The following is a 24,344-nucleotide window of genomic DNA, read 5'->3' as shown; positions in this document are numbered from 1 at the left end:
AATTATTTTTAATAATTTAAAACGAGCAAATTAATATGGCCGTTGGATTTGATTCTATTTAAAGAAAATATTTTTTTAAAAAAAGAAGAAATGTTGCAGGCAAGGCTTTGCCCCTTGAATTGGCAAGAATTGAAATGGGCGAGGAGGCCCACTGCATCGCATGGGCTTCCTCGCGCACTCATTTTACCTGCTCTGACACATTTACCCTCATTTATTGTTTGGGCATTTGATCGCTCATTGTTTATAAAGACTAATGGCGTAATCAATGTTCCTGATCGTTTGGTTTCAGAGAAGTTGGTTTATGGGGAAAATTTCATGTCATTTTTATGTGAATTTAAGCGTAGAGATTTATCAATATTTGTGTGGTGAACTGAAAAAATAATAGACCCCACATTTATTGATGTTAATTTTTCACATTTTGATGTACTTTGGGGTGGTATCTGTAAAGACATTATTCAGTACTCACTGTTTTTAAGCGATAATTACGTCAAATATTAATACCGTATTTATGTATCAAGGCTCAAAATTCGGACCAAACACAACTTATGACTATCAGTATTTCAGGAACCTCTTTTCTGTGATTTAAACAAATGATAGGAATAATTACAATGTATTCACACATATTCACTTGCTAGCATGTACATCACATGTAGGTACCCTATCTTGATACATGTATTTTTTTCTAGTATCGGTTGCTTCATTTGTCTTATCACTACTGCTGCCATCAATTGGGAGCCCAAAACCCATGAAATCCCAAAGGGAAATTCAGATGCTTAGGAACTTCAAATCTTGCCACAAGTGCGTTGTGTTTTCCGATCAACGTCGAATCCAGGACGACGAGATAACACCTCTGCGTCGACACCGCATACTGCAAAATTTTACAAGGAAATTAACACCATGTTAACATTGATTGTATAGAATTTTCTCAACTTGTCTAGTATAGATTGATGAACTTAAAATTCCTTAAAGAAAATTTGACTTTGTGATTACTTACTTCCACAACTAGGACATATCCACCATCTTCATTTTGATCATCTCCCTTTGCGATAAAAATCGGTTCCCCGATGAATCTCCGCCTTCCGGTGGACCAAGTGCATGAAGATCGATCGACATTGTCTAATTTGACGACGGTATCGAATGGAAAATGTGGCAATGCTCGGCGGCGACCGGAGGAAGTTGCTGCATAGACATACCTATTTTTCTTGCCCGAAAATTCTTGGTTTATCACAGGGAAATCTGAAGGCTTGTCCCAGTCGCTCAGCTCACTTGTGTCACATTTTTGACAATTTCCATTTTTATCCATGCTTATATTCACCTGCAATTATTTTTGCCCAAAAAAAACTAAAATTATATAAAAAAAATTGAAAAATGCAAGACTAAAATTAAAATTTGATAAGTGAGTAAACACGACCAAAAATATAATTTTTTTCACTATAAAATATACGGAAAGAGATGGAAAAAAGGCCAAACCTGGACGAGATGAGGCAGTAACTTTTGTTGACCTTCCGTTGGATTCATCATGGATGGATCTAATTTACCACTCTGCCAATCATATCCTATAAAATAAAATTAAAAAAATATAATCGAAGTGGATGAATTTAGAATCATGGATTTCAACTTTATGGTTTCAAACTTATTTATTTTGTTTTGTATGATTTCAATTCAGCAAGCAGAATTTCATTTTCGCACCGTTAATTTAAATATTTTAATCAGCAAATAGATTTTTCTTACACAAGTAGTTATATTAACTTGATGCGAATATTGCTAACATATATCCGACTGAAATCAAAAATCAATTTATTAGATCACGAGTGTATTTTAGAGAATAGAGGAAAATTACCAAACATTTTCTGGAAATTGAACCATCGGTAAGAGCAACCACTGGCCTGAATTTGAATGTGGAGATTTCCATCTTTGCCCCTCTCCTCAAAGGCATTCCCCACATGGAGCACCCACATTTGTGAAGGGGCCTGGATGGGAATTCTCCAGTCCCTAAGCTTGTTTGGCTGAGCATTTGGAAATCTGGGAAGTAAATAAATTGGAGAAGTGGGCTTGCTTGGGTTGAGTGTGAGTGCGGATATCATAGGAGACAACCCACACACTGCTGCCATTGATCCTGCAATCATGTTCGCGAAAAGTTTTGAATCAGTCATTTTCAATCGCGCCATCCAAACAAGTCCTTGATATGCTGATTTAGAACAAGTGGAAGAAAATATCTAGGCACCAAAAATCGGAAAATTTTATGTTGCATTGGGAGAAATACTCTCATTTCAGTGTATTTTTCAGATGTTTGCGAAAACATCCCAGTGTAAAAAAAAAATGTCGACCCAATCAGTACTTTTGTTTGTTTTTTAACGTGATATCAATTCGCGCGAACAACTGAAAAAATTGGGTGAAAAACACCCGGTGTAGCATAGCATGTGCCCCAAAAGCATTTAAAATATATTGCTACAAAATAAAGTTCATTGATTTCAATTGAGGTAAAATTTAAAAAAATGAAAAAGAAAAAGAAAAACCACTATATGTAATTTAGTGCATGAGAGTAAAAAAAAAAATTTAGGAAAAAAAAACTAAATACACCAAATTTTCATGTAAATAGAAGCTTTATTCAGCAAAAATCTAATTTTTGTAAAGTGGATTTATTTAATAAATATATATATATATAAATTGTACCTGCAACGTCTAGCTTGATGCGATTGCCAAACAAAATGTAATGAGAATCTGTGAAAGCCCAATCATGGATCATCAAGTGGTCGGGGATGCTAAACTCTTGGCTTTGCACCAGTTTGAAGTTCCCATCAAATTCTGCATGCAAATATTATTTATGGACAATTATTTTTTGATATATTTATTATAAGATATGCATGGAATATATATTGTTTTGAAAATACTACCTTAATATATATTTTTTTTAAAAAAAATTTACATATATAATTAAGCCACTGATTGCATGCACCTGCACGCTAATATATATATATATATATATATATATATATATATATATATATATATATATATAATTTACGCAATGAATTAAATGTCTCCTTAATTATTTACTATAGATATGAATATTGATAATCGGCCAAGTAATTAGTTAATACTTAATTATTTTTCAACCATATATAACTAGCTAGAAGATTGATTGTCCTATTTGTTTGTAGTTATAGAGTTCCTTGGGCAAAACGTATATTCAACAAAGTTAAATGATATATGTCGTCATCTTTGATAATCACATTAAATAAACAATTTAAAACTTTGATACTTACGCGTATAATAATGACAGTGGATATAATAAATTGATATTCTAGGCACATATTGTAGTTATATATCTAATGGACACCAAAAAATATTCAGATCGAACGGTAAAAAAAATGACTAACCATAGAAAGTGAAGTTACTACGAGGAAGTAGCATATCTTCAGCGTTGCATGACATGATCAAGAGTCTGTTTCTTTTAGTATCGATCTTGTAATGTGACAACAATCTCTTCGGACTCATCTTGAACACTCCTGCAACCAAAATTTTGGTTTTTTTTGTTAAAATTCTTTCTTATTTCAAATATTCAAAAAAAAATATATATATATGTTTAAAACAATAATAATAATTCTAGTTTCTAAAAATATATTAATTTCTAGAAACAACCAATATATCGTACAATGATATTTATAACAATTATCTCACAGTATTTTGTTATTAGATCGTGAAATTTAATATTATATTTTATATTTAATGTATCATGAGATTTGATGAATTAAATTTTTATATTTAATTTTATACGATGTAAAAATTATCATACAAGTTTTGTTGTAACTGTAGCATTACTCTAATTTCTATGATAAACTTCAACTTTTAAATGATTGCTTACGTAGTAGCGTGAATAGCATAATAAGTATATATATGAAAATAATATATAAGTGGGATCACGTTTATATCAGTTGCAGATGTTATTCAAATAAGATTAAAAAAAATAACTTGGGAGTCAGGGATATGTATACTATGCAATATCAAATAAGATAAAGAAATAACTTGGTAGTCGAGAAGATGTGTACCATGGAATATTTATTAGATAAATAAATAAATAAATAAAATAATTTATTATTGTAAATTAAGTACTTTATTATTGTAAATTTTCGTAGAAGAAAGTTCACTATTTTTTTTGGACTATATGCATGATATGATATGGACGTAATTATTGATGTTATGTACACGAGAAATTATATATTGGATTTAAAATTACATTATTATTTTTAATATATTTTGAAATAGTCTTTTTAATTAAAATAAAAAAATAATTTTATAATTTCAAATGTAACGTGTAACTCCGTGCACACATAACATATTGATTTTCATAACCATTTACTCACCATGTAATACAGGCTTCAAGATTTGAGCTGCGACGTCCAAGAAATCAGCCGTGAATATTCTTTTCCCTCGGTTGTTTTCCGGCGGTGTATTCGGACCGCCAACGACGTTAAATCTCCCGAGAGTATCCAACGTGGGAGCTTGGATCTCGTAGGGGTCGCCTCCTTCCCACAAGCAAAACAGTCTCCCGCCCCACCTCAGCACGCTGGTGTTGGCCACATTCTTCATCACCTTCGTGTTCCCCATCATCCTCCCTCCTTTCAGAACCGAAAACGGCCCACGGTGCGTGAACCGCCACTCCCCCGTCAAGGGGTCCCGCTCCTCCGCCTGCGCCTCCGTCTCGATATACCTCGCCATGAACTCCACCCGTCTCCGTCGCGCGTCGAACGAGAAAGCTCGAAGGTATCCGTGGCCGTCGAGCGGGTGCACGGTGGAGCCATGGTCGTCGGTGAAGAGCCCCGGCCCAGTTAGGTAGTATGTGCCGGAGGGGAAGTCGTGGGGAAAAGCGCCGTCGACCAGGCGGAGGGTGACCGGTTCGGCTGTTTCGGCCCGTTGGGAGACGAAGAGGAACTGGTAGTCCCAGAAGGCGGCGACGGTGTCGTCCTCCGTCTTGTTTTCTTTTACTGTTGTGGTGAGTTCCGGTGGCGGTGCGGTGATCGACAGGGCCCGGGGAAGCTTGTTAGGCGGCTGAGGGTTGTACGTCGGAGGCGCCAGTTTCGGCGGTGATGCGTTGGTTTGGAGCTTTGTAGGGAGGATTTGGCAAGCTCGGGACGCCTGCATTTTGCTTTTGGTGTCGAGGGAAATATTTATGTGCACAAGTGATATATATAATTGACATGTATACATATATATAGTATTGTTTTTTGGGTGATGCAGATGCTACATGTACACGAAAGGTTATATGTTGGGTTACACGTTGCACTTGAAATTAATATATTTCGAAAAGAATTTTTTCAAATAAAGTGAAGGCTAGGGATATGTTTGTAATTTCATGTGTAGTGTGTAACAATGTAACCCAATATATAACTTAACGTGTACATGTAGAATTTCCCCTTGTTTTTAATAGTGCAGTTTCTTGGATTCAACTAAAAAATGAATCTTGCCACATTGTAACTATGTCAAGCCAATAGTTTCAATTTTTTTATTCAAAAAATAGTTTTTATCTCTCATGAATATCATGTAAATAAACATTATGTAAATATTTAATAATACGCAGGATGATCCTAGCTCTAAGCATCATATAATATCTTCTCATAATAGGCTCTTTCATTATATGGATCTTTAGTATTGTATGAATCATTCATCTTAGGTAATATAATGGATATCTAAAAATTCACCCGATATTTCATAACTATACAAAGTTGCAAAAAACAAAGTGGTAAGATCTAGTTATGTGATCAAATGCTAATTATGTAAGCGGTTTTATTATATGTTTGACCAACATTTGGTTATATATATATATATATATATATATATATATATATATATAATATATAATATATAAAGTGTACACCAACATATATAATGCTAATCTCGACTATATGTTTGACCAAAATGCTAAGTTACATGCATGAACTTTTTGAATATTTTAAGAATCCATTGTGGAAGCTTTCATCATAATTGTGAGCCACTTTGTGTAGGCATGGTGGATCTCTGTCACCAATTCATGTCAATTAGATTTTATATTAATCAAAGTGAAGAAATGGGTGGGCCTATAATGCTTCATACTTTACTCCTTGTGGGAGGACAAGCTCAAATTTCATTCCTTGTTGCCTTATTGGAGATTAAATTTGTATATGTCGCTTACAATTAGTCTTTCACCATCGCTGCCCTAACAAAACTGTTTTTGGTCTCGCATGTCAATTCAATTTCAATATATATTTCTTTCATTTCTAGAAAAACTACAACTTATCTAACGAATATTATAGGTTTGTGTACAAATAAATAACTTGGTTTCTTATGCACCTCTTTTTGTCATAGCGCTGAGTCCGCTGACACGATGTTTCTAGTTTGTGAAACGAGTGTGTTTTACAAATATTAGTAGCTATTTTTATGCAAGTATACCAAGGATATACTATATGATTAATTACAATTTCATACATCCCGTGCCAATAATCCCTAGTATGAATTGATTTTTGAGTCGGATCAAAATTTTGCAATGTTAAATAAATCAGTACTATTATTTTCACATAGTCGAGATTGATTAAGGGAAAATTGAGACTCGACATCACGTTGAATGTCATGATCAGGTGTGTACAGTACTTGGTCCCCAAATCATTTATTCCTTTGGCAAATATATGCAATAATGGCTTAGTAGACTTATGGTTTCCGATTGAAATCGAAATGATCTCATTTAATTAACAAAATAAACAAAAACCAATTTTCCAAATAATAATAATAATAATAATAATAATAATAAACATGGAAAAACTTCCCTTTGCATGTCATATAGCGAGGTTTACTAAGTCTCCGTGAAATAAATTTATTTATATAATATATAATGTATGTATTTCTAAAATGAGTTATGTATCTTGCGTAACAGTATGTCAGTATCACGAATGATCTACATCCATCAGAAGGGCCGACTCAACATATATCTACAAAAAATAATTAATAATTTTGGCATAAAAAATATTTTTCATAGGTCGAGAATAAAAATATGTCTCAAATAATTGACCGGTGAGATTGTCTCATATGAGTTTTTTTATCAAAAAATTTAAGCTTTCTGTTTTCCTCTAAAAAATTGTGTAGTTTGTGTTGGAGAACGTTAAATTTTATTTTATTTTTTGGCCTTAAGTAATATCTTATTTTTATATATGTTAATTTTAAAAAAATTAAGTTATTTTAACAAGTAAAAACAAAATCAAGTCAAGAATTAAATTAAAAAATATATAAATTTCCGAATTTCCATTTATTCGAAAATTGAAACGCCTATAACTAACTAGTAGCCAGTTTTGTGTGGAGTGGTCACTTTAATTTGATACCTAAAAGGTCCGATGGAATCCTATCATGAGCAATGGGACAAAACAAATTACAAGGGCTCACGTAATATTATATATTCCTTCACATCGGGCCGTCTAATGAGGAATCTGACGATTTCATTCCCAACTACGAGCATCATATCGAAATTATTAGATTAATTAATTATTAAATATAATACATAGGTCGAGTCGATCGATCTTATATGAAATGAAATTATTCTTGCGCAAATGCATAGTATTATGAACATCGGATATATATTTTTCACGGGTTTCATGTAAATTATTTATATGTGACTTGTGTATATCATTGATATTGTAATCAAATTATACGAAACATATAAATTTATATACTTCGCTCGACGTAGCATAGGTATAAGGATGAGTTTTTGGTATACCGTATCAAAAATATTGGTATTAAAAAAATTCATACCGATACCGATATCAAAATTCTGAAATTTTGGTATAGAAAAAATCCATACTAATGCCGTATAGATAGCGAAAAAAATGCGATATACCAAAAAAATGTATATATATCGAAAAAAATTCGGTACGGTATCCCGAAAAATTGGTATTTTGGTTCGGTATCCCAGCATAGTAAAAGTAGAAGAATCAATGGGGTTTCCAATTAAGGGGTTGGTGTCCGATCACAACATTGCTTTTGTCCAAATGTGAGTATCTTTGAGGTGGGTGGTGGGACTCAAGGTTCATAAACCATGGCCTCAATGGAGACAAAAAGCATTGCTTAGTGACAAGAATTTTGCATATTTGGCTTCTTCCATTTAATCATAATGGGATAAATAGAAGAACAAAATAAATAATAAACAAGAAAAATGATTGTTTGAGTAAGATAATTTTGTTTTAGAAATTCGAATTTTATTCAAATTTTCTTAAAATTTTAGGTGTTGTGGAACTAGCAAGGAGGCATATATTTGGATTTGAGAGAATAGTTCGAAGGATAGATTTCAAATAACTTTATTTTATGAGAACTTAAATCATTTATATTGATAAACAAGTTCACATAAACATAAAAATAAATAAACAAGCAATCCCGAGTTCATTGGATTCAAAAATATAACTAAATGTATTTAATAAAAGTTTAGAAAAAAATTGCATTTTTTGTGTTTTATGTTTGCCTCTTTGCAATTTTGTTTATCTATTTGCAAAATTTTATAGTCTGCTATTTTTCTGACAGTTTTAATCATTTTTTCGACGTTTTACTGATATGACATCAATAAAGGGCTGACATATGTAGTAACCATATCAGTATTCCCGATGAAAAATAACAAAAATTACCCAAAAAATTAAAAAATACAAGACTAAACTTAAACTTATTACATCCATATACAGATAATAACCAAAATCACAAAGAAGATTACGTACATAACAAAACTGCTACTTCTTTTGAAATACTATTACAAAAGTTTGAAAAACAGCTTTTTCAAAAAAAAAAATATACATAACACAAGCGTATGCCTATCACTCGTTAATTTAATAAATACAACGAATAAGTTAAATTCGACTACATTGGAATCGAAGGATACATAGATTCACTAGTGCATATATAGGTAGTGTTTGGAAGAGCTTCTAAGAAACACTTTTCAGTTTTTCGTTAACAAAATTTCAAAAAAATTCAAAATTTTGTTAATGAAAAGCTGAGAAGTGCTTCTTAGAAGCTCTCTTAAACACTGTCATAACATCATTCTCTACCAAGTTGTGACTTGTTCGTTTTATTTTTTGATAAGTGGTTTAATATCTATACCGTTGATTTTTATTAATGGTGTAAACATCATGTAATCACTTAATATTCTGACGTTATAATAATCAAACTTCTACATGCCGAGAAGGGAAGATAACAATCTTCATCTTTTAAATCGACATAAATTGGATTTTGGTACTCTAATTGGTCACATATAGATCTTAATATAATAAATTGGTTTTATTTTGAAGTTTTAGTCATTTTTGTATGTCGTCGTATTAATTAACATGATGTCGAACTATCAGCAATAACTAACTTATGTAATGTTATCTTGACGTCAAGTTAGCATTCAAAGAGGAAAAAAAAATTATGCTTAGATCTATTTTTGCCTAACCCAAAAATCAAAATCCAAATGAAATCAACTTACGTGATCAATTTCTTTGTGAGACTATCTAGCCAATATTGGAAAAAAAATTTGTTCATATATATATATATATATATATATGTTTTATAAATTCAATTCATAAAATATATAAATTTAAAATAAATAGCTAGAGCCAGGTTAAGGTTACTAGCTAGATGCTTCGTGGGCATATTGCCAACGTTTGACGATATTCCCTTTTGTTGTGGAGAGACAACAAAAGCAATATTGAAGCCTACTATGTATGTTGTCATTTTCACGATTTCTCCACTAAAAATTTTCCTACTTTCATAGTAATTCTTTATATTATTTGAAAGATATATGCTCGTATTTCGGTATTTCATTATAAATTATTATTCTAGATTACTCAATTTGCGTCAACTGTGAGTTAGAAAAATAGACGAAGAGCAAAAAAAAAAAAAAAAAAAAGGCGTAAATCATTTCTTTTATATTTTAATTTACACTTGAGCACCGATTTATACATAAATCTTCAAGATACAAGATTAGGGGTGAGTTTTCGGCATATCGTATAAAAAATATTGGTATGAAAAAAATTCATACCGATATCGATATCGAAATTTTGAAATTTTGGTATGGAAAAAATCCATATTGGTACCGTATAGATACTGAAAAAAATTCAATATACCAAAAAATGTTTCTATTTCGAAAAAAGTCCGGTACGGTATCCCGAAAAATCGGTATTTTAGCTCGGTATCCCAACCCTATACAAGATGTCGACACCTACCTGGAATCTATTTTGTTTTTATGGGGAAAAATTCACCTGTGACGATTCATGTAACATTTTCTGTTACATTGGCAGTTAATTCCACTTGTTACGTTTTAATTGGTGTGACAGTTTTTTAAACATGTAAATTCTCACACGTGCCAATCAATGATTGGTGTAACATAGAATGTTACACCAATTTGTCACAGAAGATTCTATGTTACACCAGTTTATCACAGAAGATTTTTTTCTTGTTTAACTAATTCAACAATAAATACATCTAGATTCTTTCTAATGTTTACTGGACCAAAAACATGGGCTTCTCATTTATCATATTGGCTGAGCTTCTTCAAGTTTATGAGCTTTAACTCTTTGGGCCTTCCCTTGGAACATTTCCAATCATGTATCTCCATTCTAGCCACTATATCTATATGGTTCCGTTTGGTACCACAAGTTATTAAAATCTATGTATAATTTATCTTATTCAATGTCGCGTTTTTTTTGTCGTATTATCTATTCATCTATTAATTATTAATTTTATATCAATCAAATCATTAATTATTTATCTTACATATATCAATCAAATCATTCAATTTAAATTACTATATTATCCCTTATAAATAATATTATTCATATTTTATTTATTGTGAAAATGACAAAATGATAATTTATCATTTTTCTATAAAATTTAATCAGTCAAATCAAATAAACTATAATCTATCAATCAAATCAAATAAACTATAATAAACTATAATCTATCAATCAAATCAAATACTAATTTAATCATGTGTCGAGTCCATTAGAATCTGATACAATGCCCACAAATTCGTCTCGATCCGTGAAAACTTAAGCTTATGCATAGGACGTGTCTTCATGAAGGGCTAGTGTGGGTTTTAGTTTAGGCTAGTCTAGGCCCGAGTTTAATGTGTATATAATATATATAGTTATGAATTTTAAGAATACTAGTCATTGAGCTTAATTTATATATATTGATATCTGTGAGCTTAATTTAGTTTATTAAAGATATATATATATATATATATATATATATATATATATTGAATAAATTAAAAATTTACAAATGTTAAATAATCAACAAATTAAGCAAGAGGTTATTGAACTTACTCTTCCGTGTATTTATTGCACAAATTTATTAGTCTGAATACATTAAATTCTTACAAATAATTTTCTCAAATAAAAGTGTATTGATTTTAAAATTTATCTTGTTCATATTATAAAAATTATAACATAAATTTTATTTTTTTTAAAAAAAAACATTTGAATAACATTTAAATTTTTAATGTCTAATCCTCATTGTTTAGAAATTCTGACTACGTCCTTGCTTATGTCCGACCCAATCAATATACACCGTTTGGTTTGAGTGATGAGATAAGTAATACATAGATAAGAAATATAACGTAATTAAAAATAAATAAAAAATAATATTTAATATATTATTTGATTTGATGGATAGATTATAGTTTATTTGATTTGATTGATGTAAAATTAATAATTATTATATGGATAAATAATATGAAGAAAATAACACGAAATTAGATGAGATAAGTTATACATAGATTAATAATACATCAAACCAAACAATTTCATGATATGTTGAACCCATCAAACCCATCAAATAATTATATTTATATTATATTATATTTTGATACCACTAGTTTTTAATTAATATAATCATGACAAAAATAATCAAATTAGGCACCGTTTGGTTTGATGTATGGAATAAGTAATATATAGATAAGTAGTATAATGTAATAAAAAATAAATAAGAAATGATAATTAAAATAGTGTTGGATTTGATTGATAGATTATAGTTTATTTGATTTGATTGATTAAATTTTATATAAAAATGTTAAACGATTATTTTGTCCTTTTAATAATAAATAAAATTATATTATATTATTTATAAGGGGTAATATAGTAATTTAAATTCAATGATTTGATTGATGTGAGATAAATAATTAATGATTTGATTGATGTAAAATAAATAGTTAATATATGGATAAATAATATGATGAAAAGAATGTGAGATATGATGAGATAAATTATACATATATTAGTAATAATGAGAACAGAACGGTGTCGTAAAAGTACATTGTCTAAATATATTCTACGGCAGGTTTTGGACTTCAATATCAAAGATGGAATAAACTGCTTCATTCTAGCCATCCATACCATATTTTTTCAAACATTTCTACCCCACAACAAATGAAATAAATTAACATAAAAATTCAAATGCAAGAGCTAGCTGTGTTCAAATTTTCAATTTTATTATTTTATGTTCCGATGTCATACTTTGATTTTTGCCCAATGAATTGTACTTAGGCTTTCTTTATATTTGGATTACATGTACGGACATCAGCATGATAAGAAAACAAATTTCAGAATACTGAATTTAAAATTTAACTATGTATTTGGTTTGTTGAATATTTGGAAGAAAATGCACTGGATTTCATAATTTTCCAAGTTTAAATTTTGTGTTATGTAGATTTATCAGGGTTCATGGTGATCCCATAATCAATGCTCTCAATAGGCTCATGCAAGCAAAATTGAATGAAAAACAATGTACTTTTGAGCATAATAGGAATGAACATTTACGTGCTAAAATGAGAAGCAATTATACGTGCTCCTTATTTTGTGTTTACATAATTGAATTGAGAATTTGTACTTTAAGTTTTAAACAACCGTTATTTACTTGATATTAAAGTTGTATTGGAGTAAATTAGTTATAATTTAACCGGATTTATTCCAAACTCATTCAAAATCAACCAGACCCACCAACCCTCCTAATTTATATGTTGATCTTGTGGTTATTATTTTATACACGTAACGCATGTGCATCGTCTACTAAAACAAAAGTTCTATATAAATAAGAATGAAGTTGAATCAATACAATTTGGTTTTACAATTTGATTTGAAATTAATCTGAACACTCCTAATGAAGTAATGAGAACAAAAAATTAAAAAAAAGGGGAAATATTTTAATAATTTAAACGATTTCAAAAAATATAATAATTATAGATAAACTATAACTTTAACAAAATAGCTTTTTGTGTTTTTTTTTTTTTTTGGTTGAATGAAAATGTGAGTTAAAAAGAGGTGTCGTCGAGAAATCCAAATTGGTGACGATCTTGGAAAAATAAAAATAAATGGACGATGGGCGGAAGCCTATTGGTCAATTCAATTAGTCACCAAAACGACACCGTTCTCTCTCTCTGAAGAATCCCACGTGAGACCATGGAAGGCAGCACAAAACCACCTCTGCTGTTTCAAAATGTGGTGGTTATGCGCCATGGCAACAGGCTCGACAACTCCGACCCGGCCTGGATCACCACGGCGGAGCGGCCTTGGGACCCGCCGCTGAATGACTCCGGCAGGGATCGGGCCTTTGCCACGGGTCGCAGTATCCCAAGTCAACTTGGGTTCCCGGTTCATAGAGTATTCGTCTCCCCATTTCTCCGATGCCTGGAAACCGCGAGCGGAGTCGTCGCTGGACTGTTGGCCGTCACCGATAAGCGCAGCGACTCCGTTGACGATGTAAATGTTCCCTCCAAAATCAAGGTTAGAAGCTGATCGAATTGATTTCCTTTTGTTGTGAAACCGTCGGAGCTTGGTCTCTGCTTGAATTTTTGTCTATTGCCGTGGAGGTTTAGTTGCAAGTTCTATAGAATTTCACGGAAAATCTATGTTATATTACCATAGGATCGATTCTCCCATTGATCATCAGCCTTGATTTTTTCCCAAAAAAAAAAAAAAGATCAGAGTAACCAATCGAGTCGCCGCATTTGATCAAATTTTTTGGGTCCTCGGTGATGTAGTAAATTTATGATCAATAGACTAGTTTCCATTTGTTCATGTAGTGTAATTCTTAGGTGGATTGTTTTTCCTTCAGAAGAGTCTTGATTCTGAATGAGAGAATCTTCTTGTTGGATTCTTGAAAAGCGAACAAAATAATATTTTGATGGGGAGGGCATTTCCAGTTTAGGATTGTTCATCAAAATTGTGAAAAAGGGAATTGCAATTTGTTTTAGCATATGTAGTTTCTTGTAAACAAATGTTGAGTTGAGTGTTTTGCAAATCTATTCGGACTACTCGAAAACACTTGGCATGATTTCCTTCACCAGCCCTCTATGGCTCGTAGCATTCTGTTCTCGATCATGGCCTGATTCTTTTCTGAATATATTTTCCAGGTCTCTATAGAATACGGGCTGTGCGAGATGTTGAATCACATAGCCATCCGACGAAATGTCGCTCCCACTGATGGAATGTTTAGTTTCGACATCTCAAAGTGTGAATCAACTCTACCCACTGGCACGGTTGATCATAGCGTCGAACGAGTCTATGAGGAGGTAGTGATTTTAAGCGCGTTTTTGGAATGCCTTGTGCTCAAAATGATTTCATTTTTTAAGTGCAGCTACCAAAATGGGAAGAGCCTGTAGGAGGTGCGAGGACGCGATATCTTCATGTCATCAGGTCTCTTGCTGATAAATATCCTTCACAGAACTTATTGCTTGTGACTCATGGTAAACATTGCAAATTGTTATGTACCCTTGTTTGCTCTCTCCCAACTCTGCAAATTTTATCTTTCACCGCATTTGCTCTCAGGGGAAGCGGTAGGATGTGCGGTCGGCAAATTCGTGGAAGACGTGGATATGGTATGCGAAGTTGATTATTGCGCGTATTCGCACTTGCGTAGACCCATCTTTTTAGATGAAAACGAGTCAATCAAAGCTGGAGACTTTGTTGGTTTACCTGAAGGTCAAGTTGGCTTGAAGTACATCATTTTGAACAAAGAATATGATGATGATGAGGATAACTATGGATAAGCATTCACATTTTGGATACAAGGTTTTGAATTTGAAAATGTTTCTTGTAATTTATACTTCGGTTGATTTTGTTTTAGGAGAATCTGTTATTCATTTTGTTGACAAGAACATAGGTGTGAAATGTGAAGCGATGAATTCTTGGTCAGGGACTGCAAGTTAATATGCATTTAATGATGAGTGATGAGTGGTCGTTATTTTTTGATGTGCATTAAAAAAATATCCGTAATTACTAGCAGTGGTAGGCGTAGCACCATAACAGTATCCAGTGACCCAATTATGCCTATTGATGCAACCGAAGCCCATCAGAGAAGGATCAAACAATTTGATCAAACAGTATCCAGTGACCCAATAACGCCTAAAAATGCATATTCTAATATTTAGATGGAATATTATATTACCGTAAACTTTTCAGTTGAAAATTTCGGAAAAATCTCAACATTATGGGTTAAATTTCAATTGCAATAAATTATTCCGAAAAAAAAAAGAAAAAAAAACAGATAACTACTAGTACAAAATAATTACCATTAATGAGAGAATGTCAACAAGCTTTATATAAAGTTTCTTCAATAGCTTTGGAGTTGTTAATTTTCTTATTTGATCAATTTCATTAACAAACTCCAAATTCAGATCTATATTGTTAGTATTCTTCTGCATTGTCGAGGAAAACAAAAGGAGATCAAAGAAATTAAAAAACCTTGAAACTGTCTAAATAAAATCACTCAAATGAATCAATGGAATGGAAATTACGGAATGACAAGTTGGATTGGGTAATACCCTATCCGGTCAGGTCGGATCGGTACCAATTAGCCGAACCCGAATGCCCACCTCTAATCACAATTTTCCAAGAAGTATCCAAACATGTAAAAAGCAGGAAGTTTAAAAGGAAACAACAATATGTTAACTGTGGCATTTACAAACAATGGTCGATACAATGGGTAGAAATCTACTGAACAGGCAAAAGATCCAACTTTTTGTGTGGGGAGAGGTGGCAAGAGGAGTAAAATATACTGTACCCGTTTATCGTTTTTAACATAATCAACACATATCACAAGCTCGGAAGTGCGGAGCTATCATAAATTTCTAGGAAGCGAAATCTAACAGACGTACCCTAACCTATTTACATTTCAACCTCTATAGTTGAGAGTGCACCAAACCTCCAGCATCATGGCTGCAGGTGCCTGCTGCCAAAGAAAATGCAGACAAATGGTTCAGGCATATTACATAACTCAAACATCGTATCCAGGAACGTATCTCGGGACGTTCGGGAAACTCCAGATCTACGAACCAAATCGACGAAAACGTTTTTCTACTAACTTGACATCACTTTGATGTCAGTGGTTAGCCATACTCCAAGCAATATGAACAAAATCGTGTCTCTGGCAGCAATATGTTAATAAGACGGTGGCTTTATGGGACTGAATTCCCGAGGCAGATTGCTTGCAATCTCTGATTAATGAGCTCTTGAGAAACTTTCGCTGCAGATACGAGAAATTCGAGCATTAAATGTTTTCTCACTCGTGGCTACTATTGTTGAGATGGAGTATTCCTTTTCGCAAAAGCCCTCTTCCACAAGCCACTTATGGAATTCATATCTCGGTCTGATTCTTTTCTCTAAGTGGTAACACAGATATCTCGAGAAAACATCGAGATACTGAAAAGAGGATCCCATATTTCTGCACAGGAAATCAAGCTTTTGTTTAAGAGCTGTTTCCTGCTGGTTAAGAATATTCGCACGTTTCACCATTGCACAAAGGTTAGAATATTCGATTCCACAGTTAAGAAGATAATCAAACCGTTGTTGAAGTTGGCTGCCGCTGCTGTTTAGTTGAACTAAGGCTTTTACCGCAAACTTATTCTCTCCAAATCCTATGCTATGAAGAAAATTCAGCTTACCCATTGAGTGGGAGTGTGTTCTTTTAGCTTGTATTTCTATCAAGTTGTTTTCATAGATCTCGTCCAAGCCCTCCTCCGAATGGCAAAAAGCGTAGGTACTAAACAAAGAGTGATCCCCATTTTTCATTTTCTCAAAGAACCACTCCCCGAGATCTAATGATCTCATGACGTTGGGCAGATTCTCAATTTTATTCCTACCAAAAACGTGAGGGTACTTCGGCTCAAGAGATATCAAGTCCTTACCTCTGAATCCAAAGTGCTCCAAAAATCCCTTCACCGAAATCACCCGCTTCTCCATATCAAAACCGAAAATTTCACTTCTAGAGAGAAGGAACAACCCAATTTCATCCTTCCTAACATTCAGTTTACAAAAATATTCTATCTTTCTTACCAAAGCCTCTTCTGAGTAATCAACAAGAACCCTTTTACTCTTCCCTATCAACTCACCAACTTTTCCAAACTCACAACCCAAGTCATAAATGACCCGAAGTTTATTGCAAACCTCGAGCATAGCATCCACGGTATCCTCCACAGAACCAGCTAGACCGTAATTGACAATTTTCATATCCTTCAACAAATCATCCATCTCACCACACAAAACTCGAGGCCACACCAAGCAAATACCAATCACATTAACACTACTAAGCCCATAACCATCTTTAATCTCATAAAACCTCCTTTTCAAAATACATTGATCGAAATCCAAAATCAAGCATTCCTCTCTACACAACAAACCAAGTTTACACCAAGGAAAACCAATCCCCGCTAGAGCACAGGCAGAATCAAATTGCAGACCAAAACTTAATTATGTGTCCATAGTTGTAGTCAAACGAAGGACACTTTCATAATCCCTCCCTAATCAAGTCTACCACACAGGGCCTTAATATATGGTTGAAATTGTTACAAGTAACAAATATACAAAGCTTGAGCATTTGTAGAATGAGTTGAGACTTGAGATGCATTCTAACCTAATCGGTGGTCTGCAAAAACCTCAAAATAACTTTGTCAGTATGATGCCACAACAGAGTTAACATGAGTCACAAACATAAAGCGAAGATTATAACATGAGTGAAAATGATGAACCTTAAACTCCAACACAAACTCGTGACAAAAGAAGATTTGAATTCAAACTTTATTTCAAAAATAACAGTGCTTTGTGCATTTAACAAAAAACTTACAACCAGCATCAGAGTATTTGGCATCTAAACAATATTTACATTGTCAGCAAGAGATCGCAAAATACATCCCAAACCAGCTCTCTCCGTCAGTTTTCGTGAATTCTTAAGCATTGATAGCAGGTGGGTCAATCTCCAGTAGACAAACCTCGATATAAGTATCTATCAAAAATATTGCAGGCTTCTGTCATATCCGGACCAAAAAATAATGGCATATAGCAACTAAAAACAACGGCAACAATTGCACATTATGGAGATGTAATATCAAGAATTTATCAATATCATCTGCAACGAAGTCAAGACCGCCGATCACGCGTATATTGATTGGAAGAAGGGGAAAACTAGCACAACCATGATTTGATATTACAACATACACCTGCCCTTCGATGGCGTTCTGGACCTCTACTTACATCCTGTAAATGTACTGGCAATAAAATCGTAGTTCCTCAGTAGTAAAAATCAAATGTACGTATCAGTTCCACGACTTCAATGAGTAACAGTGAATTTCAGCCTTTCAATTATCAACTCTCAAAGGAGTATTGACTTTTCCAAGAATATTTTTCATTCTGATCTATCTATATATTAGCAGTGGTTTTCAGGCACGTAACAAACGAATAAGTGTTGTTTATACCAATCAAATACAAAAGATTTGGAGAGAGAAAACCTCGAAAGTCTTTACACGATAAATCATGTTAGCGCTTTAGCATGGATATAATTAAAACTTTATTCATCAGTTTCATTAATTTATCAGACCAAACAAAGGTAGAAGACAATATAAAATCATCAAGATATAAGGAGTTAACAATATAAAGTCATCCAGCATTTTGACGTGGCGTTTTAGTTTTACAAAAAATTTATAGATTTTTAGGCGTTTTGATTTTTGTGATGCAATTCCGACCCTAGGTGATGCCAAAGTTCAACATATCTGTAGACTGTAATCGACGTAGACCAGATTACAGTCATTAAAATTTTCCATTGAGAAAATTTCAGATGTAAAGAACATATCCACTTCACCCTAAAAATTTGCCTGACTGTCCCTAGATATTTAAAATGATTACATACATACACATTTGTGATTTAATTTGGGTCATCTACTTTCTTACACAATTACTAAAAAGGCAAATGACACATGGCCACAAAACTTGTTACAGCAACTGCTAGCATGAATTCGTCGTCTGTTCACCACAAAAGTTAGGAGTCCTGGCTCACTGTCGCATTGTCTCTCTGGTACAAATTAAATGTTTTTTAATTGTCATGGCAACTACCACAAATTTATTCAAGTATCCTCCCAGTTAAGTTTGCTATAGAGATCAAGAAATTCTAATTCAAAAAAGTACCATGATTTTTAGCTAAGAGAGTTACTTTTTTCCAATAAGACAATTGCTAAGTGATACCAATGCTGCAGTATCAAATTTTTACAATTCCAAAGTACAACAAAATCATACATCATTGCATACTCTCCAATTAGGACTTCTGTTTCAGTATGAACCAAACAGCCCACAAATCCTTAAGATAAACTATTCCCAGGCACATCTACGCAGTAAATCAGAACATTTTCAGAAACCGTCCATTTCAAAGAGAAATGGAATAGTTCCTACCATAGCAACCCAGAAATTTAAAACGAAAATGTTACCAATTCATCATATCATCCGTCATCAATAAAATCACCAGAGAAAAAAAAATTTATACGGTCACAAAGCAAAAGTGTCTGTTAAAAACAATGTACAGAAAAGGGAGGGTGACTTACTTCATTAGAATGTCATAGCACTCGAGATCAAGAGAAGAGAACAAGCTATCCACATCTTTTATTGCCATTATCGCCCTATGCACGACTATCCAATTTGCGGACTAGAAAAATTAACACGAAAAAAAAAATCAATATCACTTGCCCCCCAAACTACACAAGATCAAGTGATCAACAACTAATATCCAATAAATCAAATGTGATAATTTCAGCTAATCTATAGCTATCTTCGATTATTAAATGAAACCATATATGCACTAATTGAAATCTGAGTCGAATATATTCGATCAAGGCCCAAACTTGGATTCGCAAAACCATCAAAATCAGCAGTATTCAAATAAATTTACATCTACATAAGAATATCAAATCAAATCATATAAAATCACTTATGCCAAAAAAAATCACATACTCTATAAATTCACATCTACTGCATAAGAATCTTAAATCACATAAGATGAACAACAGCAAAACCAATTTGTAACAAAATCAAATCTACACGAGAATATAAAAGGAATTCATTGAAGTATATAACCTTACAACGCTCGTCCTTAGTCTTGGGAGGAGACCCTTCAAGAGCTGTCTTTAGAGCTTCCACTGGTTTGTACCTATAATCCCAGCAAAAATAAAATGAAACTGAAAAATCGAAGAATCTGTAAGAAAGTAGGTAATACCTTGAAACTATTTAAATACATTCACTCAAATGAATCAATGGAATGGAAATTTTGGAATAACAAGTTGGATTGGGTAATACGCTATCCGGTCAGGTCGGATCGGTACCAATTAGCCGAACCCAAATGCTCACCCCTGATCACAATTTTCCAAGAATTATCCAAACATGTACGTAAAAAGCAGGAAGTTTAAAAAGAATCAACAATACTTTAACTGTGGCATTTACAAACAATGGTCGATACGTTGGGTAGAAATCTACTGAACAGGCAAAAGATCCAACTTTTGTGTGGGGAGAGGTGGCAAGAGGAGTTGAATATACTGTACATGTATATCATTTTTAACATAATCAACACATATCACAAGCTCGGAAGTACGGAGATATCATACATTTCTAGGAAGCGAAATCTAACAGACGTACCCGTTACTATTTACAGTTCAAACTCTAAAGTTGAGAGTGCACCAAACCTCCAGCATCATGGCTGCAAGTGTCTGCCCTGCTGCCAAAGAAAATACAGACAGATGGTTCACGCATATTACATAGCTCAAACATCTTATCCAGGAACGTAGCTCGAGACAATAGGGAAAACCACATCGACGAACCAAATTGACCAAAACATTTACTAACTTGACGTCACTTGGACGTCAGTGGTTAGCCATACTCCAAGCAATATGAACAAAATTGTCTCTGGCTGCAATATGTCATCACGACGGTGGCTTTATGGGACTGAATTCCCGAGGCAGATTGCTTGCAATCTCTGATTAATGAGCTCTTGAGAAACTTTGTCGCTGCAGATACGAGAAATTCGAGCATTAAATGTTTTCTCACTCGTGGCTACTATTGTTGAGATGGAGTATTCCTTTTCGCAAAAGCCCTCTTCCACAAGCCACTTATGTAATTCATACCTCGGTCTGATTCTTTTCTCTAAGTCGTAACACAGATATCCCGGGAAAACATCGAGATACTGAAAAGAGGATCCCATATCTCTGCACAGGAAATCAAGCTTTTGTTTAAGAACTGTTTCCTGCTGGTTAAGAATATTAGCATGTTTCACCATTGCACAAAGGCTAGAATATTCGATTCCACAGTTAAGAAGATAATCAAACCGTTGTTGAAGTTGGCTGCCGCTGCTGTTTAATTGAACTAAGGCTTTTACCGCAAACTTATTCTCTCCAAATCCTATGCTATGAAGGAAATTCAGCTTACCCATTGAGTGGGAGTGTGTTCTTCTAGCTTGTATTTCTATCAAGTTGTTTTCATAGATCTCGTCCAAGCCCTCCTCCGAATGGCAAAGAGCGTAGGTACTAAACAAAGAGTGATCCCCATTTTTCATTTTCTCAAAGAACCACTCCCCGAGATCTAATGACCTCATGACGTTGGGAAGATTCTCAATTTTATTCCTACCAAAAACGTGAGGGTACTTCTGCTCAAGAGATATCAAGTCCTTACCTCTGAATCCAAAGTGCTCCAAAAATCCCTTCACCGAAATCACCCGCTTCTCCGTATCAAAATCAAAAATTTCACTTCTAGAGAGAAGAAACAACCCAATTTCATCCTTCCTAACATTCAGTTTACAAAAATATTCTATCTTTCTTACCAAAGCCTCTTCCGAGTAATCAACAAGAACCCTTTTACTCTTCCCTATCAACTCACCAACTTTTCCAAATTCACAACCCAAGTCATAAATCACCCGAAGTTTATTGCAAACCTCGAGCATAGCATCCACTGTATCCTCCACAGAACCAGCTAGACCGTAATTGACAAACACAATTTTCATATCCTTCAACAGATTATCCATCTCACCACACAAAACTCGAGGCCACACCAAGCAAATACCGATCACATTAACACTACTAAGCCCATAACCATCTTTAATCTCATAAAATCTCTTTTTCAAAACACATTGATCGAAATCCAAAATCGAGCATTCCTCTCTACACAACAAACCAAGTTTACACCAAGGAAAACCAATCCCCGCTAGAGCACAGGCAGAATCAAATTGCTTACAATCAGAAAGAAAGAAGTTCTTAGCAAGCATACAACACAGTGGATTTCCATTTTCATCAACATTTAAGCCAATACTTTCCAAGAAAAGATCAAGCTCATTAACGGGATGGTACCTGAGGAAACGCTGAAATGTCTTGGAGAAAGTAGAAGTTGAAAAGGGAATTTTGGAGACTATTTTCCAGAGAGAAGTAGGGGAACTGGTGGCGATATTCTCCGCGTAAACGAAGGGCATGGAGCGAGTAGTGTGTAGGTAGTCGATGAGGGCTGTTTGTGCTTCTTGAATGGCTTTAGACCTGTGCCTCCATGGTATATTTGAGAAGGGTTTCGGCAGTGCCGAGGCGGCAGAGAAGTGGCGAGACACTGTGGTGGTGAAGGCGGAGAATCCGGTGGTTGTGGCAGCGATGGTGGCGGTGGTGAGCCGGAGAAAGAGTTCGCTCATAGCTGCCAACAAAATTTGTTTAGAGGCAAAATACTTTTGTTCCACACCAAAAATGTTTAAATGTTAACTAAAATAAAATAAATAAAATTGTTTAAATGTTCCAAAAAAACAAAAATGTTTCACATTTGTTCTCATAAAAAAACAGTAAACATTTTATTATTAATTTATTTAATTGATATAGACTTTATAGTTACTCTTTTATTAATTCTTTTTTTATTCATTAATTAATTTAAAAAATTTACAGTACATTATTTTGCATATTAACTACAAATTAAAAATTAATTTGATTATAGAAAACTTAACATATTAAAAAAAATTAAAATAACATGATTCTAAAAAACAGATTATTAATACTATGTGAGCTTGCATTGCAATATTCCATCTAGGGCTGTTCATTTTGGCCATACCGCCCGAACTGAACCCGAAATCACCGAATTTTCGGTTCCCGAACTCCCGAACCGAAAACCAAACCGTTTTAACTGAAATTATTTTGGTTTTTTGGTTAACCAGTTTTTTTAAAATATATATATTTTTTGGTTCGATTTTTCAGAAATTTTGAAAGATGGTAACTGGTAACTTGAATTTAAAAAAAGAAGAAGAAGAAGGTGGTCACGTAGATAAAGATGCCAAATTGCAAATGAGAATGTAATGATTAGTTGAACATTAGGGAGAAATTATTCAAAATTCCCATGTTGTCTGGTGCTTCTAAATTCTAATTGCTAAATTCGGAAATTCCCATCTCACAGTGACAATTCACAAAAACCCCAAAATATACAAGTTGAGTACTTGAGAGTTGAGTCAATCAAATTAATCAATAATTAAGAGATGAGAAATCGCACAATATCTTCGAAAATTTCTCTTCATTCCGTTCCAACTTCCGACAGCGGCAGCAGCGGCGGCGGCGTTTCGACGTATAAGAGAGGCCAAGAACGGAAGAAGGAGGCGAGCGACGGGGCCAAGAATAGATAGGGATTTGGAGTCTGAAGATCTGCCCTTCTACAGTTCTACGCCAAAATGCGATTGAGTGAAATGAATCGTGATTCAGAATTTGAGATACGTGAGAATCGAGAAAAAATATAAACTGAGGGAGATCGTGTTTAATTTTAAGTGCAACTGTCCAAATTCACGTTTGGTCTTTTGGCCTTTGGAATTACAAAGGGAATAATTCTAATAATGACCAAAAAAAGGTAAAAATTGATTAATGGTTTTTCAGTTCGGTTAATAGCACAAAAAAACCAAACCAAAAACCGAAAATTTTAAAAATAAAAATAAAAAAACTGAACCAAAATTATTGTTCGGTTTTCTATTCAAACCAAAATTTCGTTTAGGATCGGACGGTTAACCAAATCGTTAACACCTTGTTTCCATCCATCTTGAAAAAAAATTTCTAA

General features: G+C 33.5%; 3 protein-coding genes and 1 pseudogene across 3 annotated transcripts; 1 reads left to right on the top strand and 3 right to left on the bottom strand.

The window, feature by feature from the left end:
* Positions 1–643: 643 nt before the first annotated feature.
* LOC140882415 (carotenoid cleavage dioxygenase 7, chloroplastic-like) lies at positions 644–5,142 on the bottom strand. The gene is made up of 7 exons (XM_073288406.1): positions 4,365–5,142; positions 3,381–3,509; positions 2,674–2,805; positions 1,841–2,116; positions 1,471–1,556; positions 995–1,315; positions 644–868 (listed from the first exon to the last, which is right to left on the bottom strand). The coding sequence occupies exons 1-7, from the start codon at positions 5,140–5,142 to the stop codon at positions 725–727; spliced, it is 1,866 nt and encodes a 621-aa protein (XP_073144507.1). The 3' UTR covers positions 644–724.
* Positions 5,143–13,364: 8,222 nt separating this feature from the next.
* LOC140884242 (uncharacterized) lies at positions 13,365–15,173 on the top strand. The gene is made up of 4 exons (XM_073290933.1): positions 13,365–13,763; positions 14,393–14,551; positions 14,617–14,725; positions 14,808–15,173. The coding sequence occupies exons 1-4, from the start codon at positions 13,440–13,442 to the stop codon at positions 15,026–15,028; spliced, it is 813 nt and encodes a 270-aa protein (XP_073147034.1). The 5' UTR covers positions 13,365–13,439; the 3' UTR covers positions 15,029–15,173.
* Positions 15,174–15,914: 741 nt separating this feature from the next.
* On the bottom strand, positions 15,915–17,723 carry LOC140877226 (transcription termination factor MTEF18, mitochondrial-like; the record flags this gene model as incomplete). The annotated part of the gene is made up of 1 exon (XM_073280756.1): positions 15,915–17,723. A coding segment is annotated over one exon (1,245 nt), but the record flags the coding sequence as incomplete, so codon positions are not given.
* A 248-nt stretch (positions 17,724–17,971) lies between these two features.
* LOC140881142 (transcription termination factor MTEF18, mitochondrial-like) lies at positions 17,972–24,033 on the bottom strand (annotated as a pseudogene).
* Positions 24,034–24,344: the final 311 nt, after the last annotated feature.

Source organism: Henckelia pumila, chromosome 2 (genome assembly GCF_033568475.1).
Source record: "Henckelia pumila isolate YLH828 chromosome 2, ASM3356847v2, whole genome shotgun sequence".
Taxonomy (NCBI): Eukaryota; Viridiplantae; Streptophyta; class Magnoliopsida; order Lamiales; family Gesneriaceae; genus Henckelia; species Henckelia pumila.
This window is presented reverse-complemented; position numbering and strand designations above follow the sequence as displayed.